Raw genomic sequence first — 14,150 nt, 5'->3', positions numbered from 1 at the left:
TCCCTTCCCTTCCCTTCCCTTCCCTTCCCTTCCCATTTCCATTTCCATTTCCATTTCCATTTGGATGTCTATGCAGATCCACAGCCCCTCTGACTCCTCCAAACACACCCTGCTCCCAGGCAGCTCCTGTGGAACCCCAAACCTGTTGCAGCCTCCCCATTCCCAATCCCACTTCCCAGGCCCTGTCTCACCACGCCAGGTCCTGACGTGGTGGGGTTATATTTCCCCAGCAGTATGAATCTCAGAAACTTGAGCTTTCATCAGACCTTTGAAGCACGACCAGTGCTAATAAACAGGCTCCGTAAGAGAAAATGCTTTGCCAGTATGCCAGCATGGAGGAGCGCAGCAGATTCCTGCAGGGCAGCATTAGGATATGGCTAAAAATCAAACCTTGGAAGTGTGACTCTTGTTTTGGAGGATTGGAAATAATATACAATTGCTTCACGGGGCAAAAGAATAGCCGTCTTCTGCACAGTCATCAAATGGAAGAAACTCTCCCCGCCCCCCACCAAACCAGGTTGTTGCCTTGACTCCGGACAGATCCACGATGAAGTGGCTCAGTGCAGCCCGTGCTTCCTGAAAGGTGGAAAATTGGTCGAACCTTTCCTAGGGTGAATTTGAGCAAGAGCCCAGAGCTGGTGGTTACCATGTGCGATTATCTCCGTGGCAATTGATGAAGCTCCTGCAGTGATTACAAAGAGAAAATTGGACCCACGTTTTTATACCCGTGTAGTGGTGAATATACCACATTTTAGCATTGCAGGGTGTTGCAGAGCTCTCTGCTGTCGGAGAGCTCTCTTTTGTCAGGCAAGCTGTCCTTCAGCCGCATCCCGCACTGAGAAACAGCTTCATAATTGGAAAATTTAAAGTATTCTTCAGAAACAAACTGCAGGTCTCCTTATGTATGATAATGTGAGATAATTGATCAATGGACAACCCTCTTTGCTTTAATAAGACAGAGCTTTTTTTCTACTTAGGTAATGTCAACTCTCAGTGAAATACTTCATGGATTTCCTCAAAACCAAATAAGCCATGCTAAAAGTAGCGTTTCTACGTGGCATACAAACGCAGGGTAAAAACCATGGAAAAAACATGGGAATTTCATGGTTTGGGCAGTGGCATTAGATTTGTGTAGCACATGGAGATGCAGCCCTTCATTTTCCTGGCTTGCTTCTCCTTTTTCTAAATGTATCCTTTGATATATATATATATATATATTTTTAAGATTTTCTTTTGAAAGTGAACACTGACTTTAAATGTTTTTATGCAACTTTCTTGAGCTTTCCAGAAACTTTCTCGAGCTTTTCAGAATATTAGAATAATCCGCTAAACAAGTATGCGATTGTAGATTGGTAATAATATTTGCAATGGGCAGCTGAACTGAACATTAAAATAATGCAGCTCCAAGTAAATGCTTTTTGTATTTACTTGCAAACTCTGTCCGGCGTTGACCCATTCTTTCAGAGCAAGTGGGATAAATATTGTTTCCACAGTTCACCCAGCTGGGAATTTCAGTGTGTACAAATTTTCATAGAATCGCAGAATGGTTTGGGTTGGAAGGGACCATAAAGCCCATCTAGTTCCACCCCCCTGCCCTGGGCAGGGCCACCTTCCCCCAGCCCAGGTTGCCCAAATCCCCGTCCAACCTGGCCTTGAACCCTTCCAGGGAGGGGGCAGCCACAGCTTCTCTGGGCAGCCTGTGCCAGGGCCTCACCACTGTCAATGGTTTGACTCTGGATTTAAGTGAGAGTGCCTCTTTATGACTTTTTATAGTAATCATCTGAGTTTGAGAGGGGAAGAAAAACCTAAGTTGAAATGTGAACAATTAAGGAAACAAAACTTGAGCTTGTAAAAAGAATATATGTCACCTTATTTATCTGAGGCTACTCACCACTTCAGAGATGTGAAAGACCTCTCTGGCTGGACAAAGAGCGCTCGGCGCACCCCTTGGCTTCCCCCTCACAAGGGCTGGATCTACTTTATTTTGGGAATGACTTGCAGTGCTTTGCATGGGAGCAGGTACACCTCCCATCTTCCGGGAACCAGCAGGTCTTGCCCTCCTGCTCACCCTCCGACCCCTTTGAAGTCATGTGAGTTTGACTATGTTTCTTGTGGAGGTTGCTCGGGCTTCCTCCTCCTTCTCCTCCTCCTCCTCCTCTGCTCTGCTTTCTGCTGGACCGGGCAATACCAGAACCTGGCGTTTGGTATGAGTTGAGAGAGCATGAGACGAGCCCTGAGTGAATGACTCCTGGTTTCTGGTCAGCATTTATTTCTACTAGTACCTGTTCTGGGTGGAAACCAAGAGTAGTTTCCTTGGTTCAGAGTTTACCTTGGTGTTTTTACTTTTCCCTAGGTGTCAGCTCTCAGAATGTTACAAACACGTCTCTTGCAAACCCAGGAGAAAATGGGCAGAACGTCACAATTACAGCCAGCAGCAAGACGAGTGGGACCACAGGACCTACAGATCACCTAAAATCCCCATCACCCACCCCTACGATGTCCTCTGCCAGTGTTCAGGGGACCACCTCTACAGACAACATGGGAACCCCACACTCCATCTCTGCAACACCATCTGTTGCAGTTCAAGGGACCGTCTCCACACACAACCCGGGAAACCCATCACCTACCCTCGCAACATTGACTGGCCCGTCTCAGCAGGTCAACCCTTCCACTGGCTCCAGAGCCTCAGCAACCACCCCTCCAGCTCCAACTTCCAGCATCACCCCTCCAGCCAACTTAGGAAGCCTGGCAAACACCACTATTGCCAGTCCTTCATCCATTCATGTGAGCAGCTCTCCAGCAGCCCTCACACCCACTCCCAGCGTGGCCACTCAGGGAAGCCAGCCTCTGGACCAGGTGACCAACACCACTGCGAGTACAGGAGACCCAGGGAGCAACCTTCCCCCTGGGCCCAAGGACGATGCTGTCTCTTCTGCCATACCCGCCACCAAGCAGCCTCACTCTTCTTCCAGTTCTCCAGTTCAGGGACTGGCCTCTTCCAGCAGACCTGGAAGCATCAGCCCTTCTGTTACCCCTTTTGATGGATCCGTGTCTCTCACCACTAGCAAAGTGTCTCCGTCTTTACCACCCGGCAGCATCGACAAGGTCTCAGAGGCAGCCACCACATCGACTCCTGGAGCAGGTACCAGAAGACAAGAACCTCGATTTCTCATGCTGGGAGGGCTTTTTGTGGTCTTTTCCTTTGGCTACCCTAAACACCTCCTGTCATTATGGGGTGTCATCACCTTGTCTCGTTTTAGGACTTTCCAGTATAGTTGTCTCCATGACAACTGCGTGTTTAGGTCCCTGTTGTCACTGGTGGAGGTCGAGTCAATGTGGTTTGTGAAATTCAAGGCATGAATCAACTGGCTGTTTGTAGACATTGGCTTTGGGATGGACCAAAGTGTGCCCAAAGCATCACCAACTGCAATGACTTGATCTTCAGTGACCACAAAAGGGAGCCAGCAGTGATGAGCTCAGAGGTGGAGACGGATGTGGTAGAGTTGGTGAAACGGATCGACAACCCCCTGAAATGCTGATTGTAGAAGTTCCCTAGTATGGCTGACAGCTTAGTGGAGCCTGTCTGGGCATGCACAGAAAATAAGCTTTAGGTGACTAAGGAGATTTTGTGGCTAAACTCGGAGTCTACAACCTCTAAAGAGTCTAAGCAGTTAGGTAGGATATGCACCATTGCTGCGGGGGATTTGGCTGCTGACTTCTGTCTAAGCAGCATTAGGAGTGTCCACGTGGTGTTTAGGATCTTGCTGAACACCATTAATATGTTTTCTCTAGACCTCTGGAGCATCACAGAGTCATGTTTGTTCACAAGTGTCCTGGTGAGGCACAGTTTAGGCTCCTGGCTTGAATTTTGTGTGGTAGTGTTTATGGGAAAGTAATCACGCTGTGGGACTGTGAGGGCTCCATGGAGCTTTCTAGACTTGGGGGGGGGACTGTGGGTTCAGCTCACGTCTGGGTCTGAATGAAAGCTGTGATGAGCTGAAGCCCTTCATTACCTTCCTCTGGAGAATGTTGGGTTTTGGGTTTGGGGTTTTTTTTGACCCAATTTCCAGCTATCTGTAATACAGAAGCCACTCAAAAAACCATCTCCATCCCCCTCAGTCTTACAGCTCTCAGCATCAGTAAATAGGCCAAGTCTAAGTCAAGACCATCCTTACTGGCTTCACCCAAGTCGTGCTTAGAGCATGTTAGCAGGCATGAAGAGGTGAAATGGGTATCTTCATGAAGGATGTTTCTCTCCCCTCCTGCTCCTCAGGGCTATTCGCTATTAAAGGATGATATATGAAATTATGTTAATTCAAATTTGACCTCAAGCATTGAGCGTGAAGAGGTCTAAAAAACCTTTACATTTAATAAACAGGTGAGAGAATGAGAGACAAACAGACAGCTTTGAAATTAATTCTCTCCTGCAGCCCTCAGAATGTGTCGGGGAGATAAATATCCCTCATCTTTTCGGTGGAAGAGGCAGGAGTCCCAAAAGCAAACAGGCTGTGAACAGGATGTGGTGTTTTAACTCTGTCTGTTAGCATTTAAGGATTGGTTAGGAATCCAGGGATGGAGATCCATTTCTTCAAAAGGATTTGGGGAGGCAGGAGCCTGCTGTGCTCCCACTGCACAAGAATCTGTAAGATGCCACAGATCTTAACAAAGGCATCTGAGATGATCTCAGGTATCTGAGACACCTGCATGGGGCTGGTAGACTTGGAGCTTGTGCCCTTCTGGAGTAGCAGGCAGGCAGGACACGCCAGGCTCTCTCCCGTGGTACCAGGTGCTACTTCTAAGCATGTCACCCTGGACTTCTTCCATAGCTGATGAAGTCAACAGGGGCTGTGGGGTTTCATCCCCTCCTAAGAGAGGCGGCTGCAGTTTACAGTGGGATTGCACAATGAGCTCCCTTCGCCGGGAGCTCCTGGGTAGCCAGCTCAGATACTCTACCTGTTGTAGAAACCTACATGGAAGACACCCCAGATAAAGTGAAATGAGGGCCATCCCATTTACCCGGGATACTCCTTTATTAACTGATCACCCGGCTACCAACGCACAGCCATCACAGAATCATCGAGGTTGGAAAGGAGATCATTTTATCTCCTTGAAGATCATCCAGTCCAACTGTTAATCTAACATTGACAGTTCCCAACTCCCCCAGATCCCTCAGCGCTGGCTCAGCCCGACTCTTCAACCCCTCCAGGGATCCCGGGGACTCCCCCCTGCCCTGGGCAGCCCATTCCAACGCCCAACAGCCCCTTCTGCACAGAAATCCTTCCTCAGAGCCAGCCTGACCCTGCCCTGGGCAGCTTGAGGCCATTCCCTCGGGGCCTGGCGCTGGCTCCTTGGCTCCAGAGACTCATCCCCCCTCTCTGCCCCCTCCTGGCAGGGAGTTGCAGAGGGCCAGGAGGTCTCCCCTCAGCCTCCTCTTCTCCAGACTGAACCCCCCCAGTTCCCCCAGCCGCTCCCCAGCAGACCTGTGCTCCAGACCCTGCCCCAGCTCCGTTGCCCTCTCTGGACATGCTCAAGTAATTCAGTGTCCTTTGTGGACATTGTGTAGTGAGGAGCCCTTGGGTTCTTCTCTCCAGAACAAGCTGATGACTTTCAGCATCAGAAAATAAAATCAGAAATAATATTTTTTCCATATCAAAGTTGGGTTGTTTCTGTTGTTGGGTTTTTTGTTTTTGTTTTTGTTTTTTTTTTAAAAAAAAAAGCAGCAGCCCAAACCTCTCCAAGCTTTGGCACAATGAGCTTCAAGGCAGTTCTAGAGATCAAAACTTATCTTCAGGCGTGCACGGAGCTGTATTAGCTGTACCTCTATACTGTATCAGTATCTGTCTGCTTGTTTTTTTGGTGTGTACTGGGGACCCAGGCCAGGAAAGCCATGACACCGGATCTGTGTCAACCAAACCTACAAGTGTTGACCAGAGGCCTGCCAGCACCCAGCCATCAGCCCCAGCCCCGGGGGACCAGACAGTGAGCAGCCGTCCTGGACACCAGCACCCTAACATTTCATTCCAAAACGAGGTAATGAAGCCTATGGGAAGGTGGGCACTTTGTGGTGGTGTCTATGAATATTTAGCTGGCATCCCCTGTACGTGTGAAGTCTGCAGCCCTTCACACTGTGCAAGCTGGTGTCAGAGAGATCTGCCTTAGGAAAACATGAGGCAGCAAAATAATTCTGGGTCACAGAAACATAGAATGGGTTGGGTTGGAAGGCACCTTTAAAGGTCGTTTAGTCCAACCCCTTTCTCCTGTAGCTTGCCAGTGAAGAGACACAGAGGATGAAGGTGACGGGCATTATGGTCTGGGTGCTGAACAGGGAAGAAGTGAAATTTGGGAAGAGGGAGGGAAACATTATGGAGAGCAGAAACTGCCTTGGGGTGGACTTGGACTTGATGAGAGGGTAAAGACCACAATAAACCATGCATGGGTGATATTAGCAGAAATAGTTTGGGACTACAGAGTCTCATAACGCAAGCCAGGATACCTAAAAATCCCAGTGCTAGGAAGGAGGGAAGAGGATTCTGCTTCTAGATGCTTGGCTTTTGTATGGCGGGACTGCATTGTGGCCCACTGGCATGGACCTTCCTACTGCCTAAACCAATTCCTGCTTTACGCCACACTGCAAATTCTAAGCCTGGTTTGGGAAGGGCATCAGCAACCATGTCAGTTATGTGTGTAAACCCTTTCCACACAAAAAGGGTTGAGTGAAGGGCTCCCAGGCCTGTCTCACCTCTATAAAATGGATCACGGCTTTGGTTGGGATGCATCCTGGTTTGGGGCAATCTGTTGTATCGGTGAGCCACTGTCCTTCCAACCTATATCAACAATTTGAGAGTTGCTTTTCTTCTGTCTTTCCAGTTCTTCTGTAAAGACGAGGTGCAAAATAATGGGCCCATCATGTATCTGAAAGAAGCTAAAACCTGTGTAAGTACCAACCACCCTTTTGGACTTCTATGTAGGATTAGCAGCTCTGTTGCTTTTAACCTGTGGTACCCTGAGCATGTGAGCCTACAGGCATTCGAGTAATTTCACCAAAATAAGATACAACTCCTTTTGGGATGTAAAATGGTAAATGCAAACCCACATTCAGCAGCATCACCTGGTGGGGATATGGGAGGAGGAGAGGCCTGTGTGGTCGTCTTCAAGTAAAAGGACCAGCTGAGCCCACCCAGGTCTCAGAAAAAGCAGTGTGAAATTTTAGAGGGTGAAACTTGCCCTCTGCAAAGGCTAACGGGAAAGCTTTCTGCCTTTGCAGAGGGGCCAGAAGTTCATCCCAAAAACCCAAGCAAAAAAAGGTGGAGTTTCTCCACAGTTGTGCAAATGGTGAGATCTTGCAACCTCACAGCTGGGGTAGGGTGGCATCCAACTGCAGAGCAACTGGGAAGAAGAGCAGCCTGGAGTTTGGGACTCACTGTGCACCTCGATGCTGTATCAGCTCTCATAGAACCCTGATGTGAGAGCAAAAAAACTCCATTTCATTTGTTTCAAACCCTCTACAAGACCAGGGGGTAGTACAATGTAGTGCCAAGGTTGGGGAAAGCCAAGCCCAACCCAAGACCCCTTCTTCTGGTGGGTGGGTACAATCTGCTGTTTTTTCTGAGGGATATTCATCTTCAAAATTATTTGTGTGCAAACCGTGAGTTTCCTGTAATAGGGAAGATGCAATATATTGATAACTTCTAAACAGGCTGAAGTTTAAGTTTGACCAAGAGGAAAAGACAATACCACATGGCTGGTGACACCTTGACAGTGATTGTGTCTGTCTGAGCTGTGGGTAGGGGCTCAGGGGTGGGTTTTGTCATTGTAATACTCTGGTTTCTGCCTCCCAGCACTGCCAAGGCAGTGCAAGCATTAGGAAATTGGCATTTAAGGGACCTTCTCACAGCTTACGCTGCACAGCATCAGAAATAACTGCCCAGGTTCGTGATCCTGTGCTGTCCCATTTGTAAAATGGACTGACTTGGCTTCACCGTGCAGTGGCAAGACGCAAAGCAAAGCCACACTGTGTTCCTAAAACGCCCTGAGGTACGTGCTGAGACGAGCACGATCGTTCCTACTGACCACAGCAGCTCTTAAAATTCCCTGTGGCTTGGTGATGGCCCTGCCCGGCAGCCCTGGAGAGGGCTTGGACCTCCCAATAGCACCCACCGTGCTCCTGGAGAAGGGGAAGTGCCCATCTGCTGCCATCCTGTGATCATCACCTTCCTACTGTGGCTGCTGCTGGGTGTAAACGCTCCTTGCCCGCACACCTGCAGAAATGATGATATTCTTAGCCATAATGCCCTTAATACTGAGGATGAATCCAAGGAGGGACCTTATTACCATGATGCCTGTGGCCCCGATGCTCTTCTGAGAGCATCCCCTGCCCTGCTTTGCACAGTGGCTGAACCTGCAGCCGTGTCCACGCTGGGAAAGCTTCTCACCAAATTTTACATCAAATATATAAAAATATTTCATCAGATTGAAAAAAAAAAAAACCAAAAACAAACAAAACCCTAATTTTGGACCCTCTAAACCACCCGGGTGACTTATGACTGTGCTGGTGTTTAACGCTTTCCTTTCTCCTTCTGGGCACAGTCATTCTCTGCATGGAGCTGCTGTCCTCCCCGGGGTTTCTCTGGAGTTGTGCCAGGAGGCTTTATGGAAACGGGGATGTAAGGCTGGGAAGCGCTGGTGCGCGGCGATGCACCAGCTAAGGGGTGGGCAGACATCACGGCTTGGCATCATCCATCGCTCCTCTCTACCCGCCTCGCTGGGCGATAGCGGCGCTGGAGCTGGCGAGCCAGCAAGTCTGCCGCCCTGTTTCCCTTAGGTTCCTCTGGGCATAATAACGAGCCGAAGCATTGTTAGTACAAAATGCCAAGTACGCCTCGAAACAGCTTCAGAAAGGCTGCAAGGGTGCATCCTCCCATAGCATCGCTCTCCCCGGCTGCCAAAACACCTCCCACCCGCTTGCCGTTAACTTTCCACTCGGTGTATTCCTGAAAATTGCAACAAATTTTATGCCTCCCAAGCTGAGCAGATAACAGAGAAATGGCACTATCTGGTTTCCCTGCTTTGTAGGCCCGGTAAACAAGTCTCTAGCCAAATCTTGACAGCAAAGTGAAAAAAATCCTTTGCATTTCACAACCCGTGGGAAAACAGGAAAGTGCACGCTATAAGGAGAAGTGTTCCAGAAACGGCTCCAATGCCGGTCCGCAAGAACGAGCCAGAGTTAGGGCAGCATTGTGCTAAAAGCTCAGCTCCAGAGAGGAGCCAGGGAAGCATCGAGGGCAAGGTGGAGGCTGGTGGTAGGGGACGGGTCCAAATCACACATGGCAGGGGAGAGGGTAGCGCAGAGCAGCCACCCTGTGCGGAGCTGGGCTCACGGGGCAGCACTGGCGACGCAGGGACCCCTCCACAATGGTTGGGCTTGAACCCAGGAATTGAGGGCATTGACCCTGATGAACCTCAGTTTCTCCAGCTGCAGTAAATTTTAATTAAAAAAAAAAACCAAAACCAACCCACCTTCAAACTGTAAATCTTAAAAACTAAAGCCAAATCTATGGTTGGTACCACTTTGTGGACTGAAGGTATTTTATGGGCTGGTTGGTTCCCAGTTTTTAACCAGCACTGAACCGCTTGGTCCATGTTCCCCAACCCTCCCTTTTTCCCCTTCTCCTTTGATTACCGCAGGGTATTAACAAGTTTCTTAACAAGGCTTATTAGCTCGATGCCGTGCATTCCATAGGATGACTTTCCCAAGGTCTGGATGACAAATGCATCTTCAGTTGGGTTTTCGTTGGCTGCTTGAGGTGCTCCAGCCTTGGGATAAACGGATGGATGGATGGATGGATGGATGGATAGATGGATGGATGGATGGATGGATGACTGCTCTGTTCCTCATCCCAACCCCAAAATGCATTAAGTGAAGCAAGAGGTGACAATGTCAGAGGTGGCTGGTGTCCCATGAGCTGTGGCTGAGCCACACAGCCCTGTGGCCACCTCCCAGAAGACCAGCGTTCCTCCTCCATTGTGTCCCCACTTGGGACACAGATATGCCCAGTGAGCTGAGCTGGAGGCTACTGGGGAGCACCAGTGCCTGCTCTGGCCAAAAACAACGGGATCACCTGGACCTGTACCCAGGTGCCTGAGGGAATTTGCTGTGTGACACCCACCGCTCTGGGGACACTGGGATGGTCCCTGGAGCAGGCGGAGGGACCCTCTCACTGAGCAGGGTTGTGGTCCCCCTCACCCTGTCCAGCTGGCGGGGTGGTTTGTTGACTCAAGTGCCGTTACCTCATTCGGGGATGTTAGTTTTAGGTCCCCACCAGTGTGGGAACCGGATTCGAGCTGCTCGGCAGCGTCTGTCAACTCCGGCCAAGGAATGTGAGCGGCTCTGGCGGTGGGAGGGGAGAGCTGCTGGGGCATCCCTGCCAGCTGCAGCGGGCCTTGCCGTGCCCCTCTCCAAGCCTGCAGAGGGTAAATCCCTCCAGTCCAGCCTCAAAAATGGTTTAGGCACTGCTCAAAGCGGTTTGGTGCTCAGCTGCGTTTTAGCATTGCTTCTGATTTCCCTTCCCACCCCAAAAAAGGCTTTTTAAAGGTCTTTTTTTATTCCCCTCATGGGGTGGTAGAAGGAGATGTAGGTTATTAAGGGGTGGGGGAAGACAGAGCTGCGGCAAAACCTGGGGATGGAGGATGGCGAGGAGGCAGCAGAGAGGTTTTTCTTACCTCTGCCGAGAACGTTTCACAGGCAGGGACTGATAAACTGCAGGACATTTAAAGCGTAGGAGCACAACCCAGCGTCCGAAGATGATAAAACCATCGCCCGGACCAGGCTGTAACCCTCTTCGCTCTGTCCCGCTGGGGATGAGCTTTCTGGGGGGTGCTGCCTTGCCAAGGGCTCATCCAGCTGTGCAGGGCTGGGAGCAGGTTTCCCACCCAGCCCTTTCCCCAGGGATGCAGCCGGGATGCTGCAGACTCAAGAGAGGGGCCAGGGGGAAGTTTCTCCCCGTGCAAAGCGAAAGGACAGGTGAGGGCCAGCGGCGCTGCGCAGGGATGGCCGGGGCCTCGCGATGCTGAGCTCACCCTTGCTCTGTGCTGGACACCGGCGAGCACATCCTGTCTCCACCACTGCTTCCCAAATATTTAGATAAGATGGGGTGAGATAAGGTGCCTTCCCTGGCCCGGCAGCTCCTGCCCTTGCAGTGGAGCATGCACTCCTGCTGGCCAGGACTTCAAGTGGGACACAGGGAAGAGGGTGCTGCAGAGGGAGGGGAAGGTTGGGGGAGCTGGAGCAGGCAGGAGCAGAGCCCTTCCCAGCACCTCATTTCAGTGCGCACAGGACCGGTGAAGGCAAAACCTTACACGTGCAGAATCTGTGCACAGAGGACTTGTGCACACAGTGCTTGTGCGTGCAGCACCAGTGCATACGCGACTTGTGCGTGTAGGAGCTGTATGTACGACACCTTTGCACAAAGGACCTGCGCGGGCAAGGTCTGCGCAGGCAGGAGGGTGATCATCTCTACCTTAGTGAGCTCCCAGCTGCTACGAAGCAAAGGAGCAGATGCAAAAAGCCTCAGGAACATTTTGGAGGGGACGTGGGCTCCACCAACCCCTCTCCCATCCCTCTGGTGCTGTCCAGGCTAACCCCTCCCCAGGGATGCTCCAGTTTATCCAAAAGTAAAACTTTTATCTCCTGCCTCTGCAGAACCACAGAGATAGGGGGAAGCTCTAGGGAGGACAGGGACCCATGTTGGTGGGGACAGAAGGTAGAAATGGAGGTGGCAGAAGGGCTTCAGACGCCCATGGGGGCACAGGGGGGCTGCACAGCCCTGTCCTGCTCCCCCCCTGGCCCTTCAGTCTCCCCTGCTCCCCCCACCCCGTTTCCCTCTGGGACCTGCTATTCCTGTAACACCAAAAGCTGCAGCTCTCAGATAAGGCCAGCGCAGGGCCCTGGTGAGGAACAGCAGCCAAGAGCTCAGCTTCTCATAAAGAAACTACTTTTAAACTTTTCCTGTTCCCTGGGAGGGCCAGTGGTGACCGAGGGGGGGGAGAATGGGGATGGCCACAGCATCCCGGGGGAGGGGGCAGGATGCTACTCGGCAGTTCCCAGGTCGGGGGGGACAGTGCTGAGCCCTTGCTGTCACTGCAGGCTGAGTGGAGGACTGCCAGCATGAACATCTCCTTCTTCGAGAGCTTCTGCTCCACAGGCCAGCACGCTTTCAACGCCAGCAGGGAGACGTGCACGGTGACGCTGAGCTCCCCCAGGTCCCCCTCCCAGCAGTGGGCCGTGCGGGCAGTCGTGCACCGTAAGTACAGTCCCACTCTCCGGGCTGGAAGGGGACAGGATGGGAGTGGCATCGGGGACCCTGGCACCGGGATGGAGCCTGCGGCTTGGCAGAGCCCTCAGGTCTGCTGGAGTTTGGCCAAGGGGCTCCTTTCCTTGGGCTGCTCCATCTCAATGGCTCAGGAGAGGCACAATGACGCAGAAATCACCTTTGCTGCCCAATGAATGCACCAGATCCCTCTCCGGCCCACGAGGAGTCAAGTCAAGGACCAGGCTCCAGGAGGAAAAATTTCCTCCCAAGCGGTTAAAATCCAACACCCAGTTCAAATCCTTCCCCAGGGGACCACAGAGGGGAGTTTCTCACCCAAGTCAGAGCCCTTTGGGGAAATCCAGCTCAGCCTGAGGCTGCCCAAGTGTTGCTTTAGCACCAGGGTGCTGGGAGGATGGAGACATCACGCTACCCTAGCACACGGGGGAGGAAGGACTAAGTTCCATCCTCATCATCATCATCAGGGTTGGGTAGGGGGTTCAGCCTCCAGCACCCGACCCTGGGCAGGGCAGTTTGGGCCCTGGGGACTAATTCTGCACTGCTCTGGCATGGCCTGGAGGCTCTGGTCACAGACCCTCGCCCCCTCTCACTAGTAAATCACCCACTGGAGCAGAGACCCCACCCTAGGGTGCGCACAGCCTGGGGCTGTTGGGGTCTGGGGTCTCTGGGGCTGTCCCCCTTCCAGGAGAAGAGGTGATGGATCCTCGTCTGGCTGTGGGGGCACCTGCAAGGGTTGGCTCCATGCCTGCACCTCTCCATCCACCTCCTCCAGCGACAGGGTCACCCCGTGGACAGGGTGGTGGTGGCACAACCTGCCCCCCCCACCTCATGCTCACTGCAGTCTCTTTCTTACCCCAGTCCCTTTGGACCCTGAAAAAGTCCTTGAGGAGCTGAAGGAGAAGAAGGACAAGTTAGAGGAGGTAAGTGGGTCCCCAGGCACAGTAGAGCTTCCCCACGGATGTTCCCCGAGGTGGGTGGCACAGGAAACCCTCCTCGGGGCCTGACCCGTCTCTTCTGCGGCAGCTGGGCATCGCCAACATCACCTACGACAAAATGCAGAGGGACTTGATAATCAACGATGAGTTCAGCACACCCCTGATCATCACCATCATCACCCTGGCTGGCTCCCTGCTGCTGATCGCGGCCATCTATGGCTGCTGCCACCAGCGCTTCTCCCAAAAGAAGGACCAGGTAAGGTGGGAGGGGGGGTGGGACAGGTAGTCCAAGAGTTTTTTGTCCCAGAGGCACCTTCAGGAGATGAAGATCATCAATGTTGCCATCTCCGCTGGTGGAGACATCCCAGGCTGCCCAGTGGGCAACACCCTTGCGTGTTGCTTAAGAGGTGCCCAAGTGCTGTGGGTGCTCCGGAGGGCCAGGAGCTGCCCTTTGGGAATGTCAGGGTTGGGGGGAAGTGAGGATGAAAACCAGAGAAACAACGGAATGTCAGGGTTGGGGGGTACTGCAATGAACATCCCCGCTGCCAGACAGGGCACAGGGCGGCTGAGCAGCATCCTTGGCTCATAATTTTGGCAAGAAAGGTTTTCTCAACCCAAAACTCCCCTCCAAACCCATCTATACCCCCACCTCTCTCTCTCAAAAAAAAAAAAAAAATCTTATAATACTTCTATGAGTATGGGAGCAGGACTGGGTGCCCAGCATCACCTTGATGCCCTCCCAGGGGTGCCAGGGGCTGCAGGTGGGAGGATGGCAGGAGAACAGCAGCTGCAGGGGAGCATCGATGACGCATGGCTCAGCCTTTAGGAGAGCTGGGCCCTGGCCAAATTTCAGAGCAGCAGCAGGATTTAAGGAAAAACAGACATGGGG

General features: G+C 51.9%; 1 protein-coding gene across 2 annotated transcripts in view; it reads left to right on the top strand.

Annotated features, from left to right (window-relative positions):
* Positions 1–14,150, top strand: part of PODXL (podocalyxin like) — a 35,896-nt gene that overhangs the window by 16,894 nt on the left and 4,852 nt on the right. The window contains exons 3-8 of one of the 2 annotated variants that reach the window (XM_026868125.1): positions 2,350–3,142; positions 5,876–6,030; positions 6,868–6,933; positions 12,143–12,299; positions 13,185–13,246; positions 13,350–13,517. In XM_026868125.1, the coding sequence (XP_026723926.1) occupies positions 2,497–3,142; positions 5,876–6,030; positions 6,868–6,933; positions 12,143–12,299; positions 13,185–13,246; positions 13,350–13,517 (1,254 nt within the window). In that variant the 5' untranslated portion in view covers positions 2,350–2,496. Of the gene's footprint in view, positions 1–2,349; positions 3,143–5,875; positions 6,031–6,867; positions 6,934–12,142; positions 12,300–13,184; positions 13,247–13,349; positions 13,518–14,150 lie in introns of those variants that run through there. The other variant, XM_026868124.1, reaches the window with a different exon arrangement.

The sequence above is a fragment of the Athene cunicularia genome, assembly GCF_003259725.1.
Source record: "Athene cunicularia isolate RWA chromosome 1 unlocalized genomic scaffold, athCun1 chr1_part2, whole genome shotgun sequence".
Lineage (NCBI taxonomy): Eukaryota > Metazoa > Chordata > Aves > Strigiformes > Strigidae > Athene > Athene cunicularia.
This window is presented reverse-complemented; position numbering and strand designations above follow the sequence as displayed.